General features: G+C 46.9%; 1 protein-coding gene across 1 annotated transcript in view; it reads right to left on the bottom strand.

The window, feature by feature from the left end:
- The window catches only part of LOC310771536 (adhesion G protein-coupled receptor L1-like), a gene marked incomplete at both ends in the record, with an annotated part of 33,835 nt that overhangs the window by 13,415 nt on the left and 17,920 nt on the right, over window positions 1-2,500 (bottom strand). Inside the window, 5 exons of the mRNA XM_083664126.1 lie at window positions 98-315; window positions 1,694-1,816; window positions 1,913-2,093; window positions 2,280-2,318; window positions 2,421-2,500. The exon at window positions 2,421-2,500 is cut by the window's right edge and continues 106 nt beyond it. Coding sequence (XP_083520252.1) covers window positions 98-315; window positions 1,694-1,816; window positions 1,913-2,093; window positions 2,280-2,318; window positions 2,421-2,500 — 641 coding nt within the window. The remainder of the gene's footprint in view (window positions 1-97; window positions 316-1,693; window positions 1,817-1,912; window positions 2,094-2,279; window positions 2,319-2,420) is intronic.

Genomic DNA, 2,500 nt, shown 5'->3' with positions numbered 1-2,500 from the left:
CACGCGGGAACGCCCAGTTTCCAATCCTTAGTTAGGATTTGGAATTTGCATTCTAATTCAATTCTGACGTGAAGTCATTGTAGTTTGAACAACACACCTGCAGGTGTCTGAGAGTGAAGATGACGGGTTCAGAGAGGTAGACTCTGTTGGAACCTCTATGGACGGAGGCGGAGATGACATGGGAGTTGACCACCAGGCTCCGACCCCTGACCTCCGACCCCTGGCCCAGCCCCAGGCCCAGCCGCAGAGTGGAGTTCTGGGTGGTCAGGAAGGAGCCCAGGTTCTTATAGAGAGACAGGACCAACTTCACCTGGCCTGGAGACCAAACGACAGGGGGGAATTCATGACGTGGTAAAGAGAGGGGTAACAGAGTATGCATTTATACTTACTACTACTTGTAAAAAAAAAAATACTACTTATTAAAAAAAAAAAATCCCAAAGCTGGTTGAACGGGGCCAAGCGGGTACCAAAATGTGATAAGTTAAGTTAGTTAAGTTATCCTTTATTTATCCCCTTGGGGAAATTCATCCTCTGCATTTGACCCATCCTCTACTAGGAACCTTCCTAGAACTAGGAGCAGTGGGCAGCCACTGTGCAGCGCCCGGGGACCAACTCCAGTTCTTTTGCCAGGACCTTGGTCAGGGGCACTGACAGGAGTATTAACCCTAACATACATGTTTTTCTTGATGGTGGGAGGAAACCGGAGCACCCGGAGAAAACCCACACGGACACGGGGAGAACATGCAAACTCCACACAGAAAGGACCTGGGACGGACCGGGGTTCGAACCCGGGACCTTCTTGCTGTGAGGCAACAGTGTTAACCACTGAGCCACCGATGTGCCGTGATGTGAAAAGACTGCATACAGCACTACCGATTGGTCCGAGAGAATCATGCTGCGTACACATATGCTAATCTGCTAATGTTAGCTCTAACTATCTGAATATTTACGTTACACTAAGGTGACCAGATTTCACAAAATTAAAATCGGGGACATTTCCAGTCCGGCAATCAATATATCATTAAAATATCCAATGTTATTACCTATGAAATAAAAAAGGGGGATGATTCCGGTTTCATTTATTTTGCCCATGGCTGTTGTACCGAAAAGAGACTCATGGGTACTCATAGAATCCATTCTCATTCAGATATCTTGAGGTGAGAGCGGTCAGGGGTCCCCTTTGAAATTGACCATGCCGGTTTTTCGAAATTCATTATTTAGCCTCCCTTCCTTCCCAACAAGGTAGCATGGCATTGTTTGGTCCCGATGGATGCTGTAGGTCTTACAGTTTCATGGCCTATAAGTATCTTCACTCTAGATTTAAGAATGAGCCCACTAGAGCTAGAGTCATATCGGCCGCAGACGCCAGTAGAAAATCGGGGACATTTTCGGGGACAGCTCCAGCCGGGGACAGGTCACCAAAAACGGGGACTGTCCCGGAAAAACGGGGACGTCTGGTCACCTTACGTTACACAGTTTGTTTCACTTTCACAGCACGGCAGTTTCATGTAGCGTTGTGGCGTTGCTATGGGGGCACATTGAGGGGGATACTGTTTGCGGTGGAAAACCAACAGGTGGCGTACTACCAAAAGCGTGTACTGTGTAGAGTACAGAAGAATAGAGGCGATACTACGCAGTATGCAGTCGAAATGCGCCAAAAGATGTAGTATGCAGTATGGCGTGTGCCACAGACCGTTGTTGCTGTACTGTTGCAGGGCCAGCGCTGAAATCTGTAGAATACTGTCGCTGTCGTAGGAGTGAGGGAACGTCAGGTCCTGTATGTCTGCTTCTGTATTCAATACATACACCTCCAGATCTGTGCACAAACACAAACACACGCACACAGATGAGCTGCTAAATCCCACAAACACTTGAGCTACACAGCTAAGAAACAGGCACAAAAGCCACGTACCAACATTAGGCGCCCTGTCACTGAAACGGCCTTCATAGAGGTTGTTAGCCAATAGAAATGCTCCTTTCTCTATGGCATCTAGTAGCAACGATGCAGAACGAGACTGGTCAGCATTGCCCATATCAGCCCAGGAAACCAGAGCCTCAGGACCCAACAGGTTATCAACTGTTTGAACGACCGCCTGAGAGAGAGAGAGGGAGAGAGAGAGAGAGAGAGAGAGAGACATACACACACAGAGTTAAATAATCTCCACTTAATAGTCTGCCTATCTATCTATCTATCTATCTATCTATCTATCTATCTATCTATCTATCTATCTATCTATCTATCTATCTATCAGACACACTACCAGAGTCTCATAGCTTACCTGAACATAAGCTCTACATGTTTTTTCCCTCTTCTGCAGCTGAAAGGGAGAAAAACATCAAGCGTCCATTGTTAGAATCAACATTTCCGTTTTCATTTCCAGTAAAGGTCAAGTGTACCACAGCGCAGACATGTCGTATACCTTGTTGTAATTGCGCGCTGCTGATTCTTTATTGGCCGGTCTCAAGGCCTGCAGCTGGGAGTCCAGAATGTCCAATAGCT

The sequence above is a fragment of the Poromitra crassiceps genome, assembly GCF_964638095.1.
Source record: "Poromitra crassiceps genome assembly, contig: HAP1_SCAFFOLD_760, whole genome shotgun sequence".
NCBI classification, from domain to species: domain Eukaryota; kingdom Metazoa; phylum Chordata; class Actinopteri; order Beryciformes; family Melamphaidae; genus Poromitra; species Poromitra crassiceps.
This window is presented reverse-complemented; position numbering and strand designations above follow the sequence as displayed.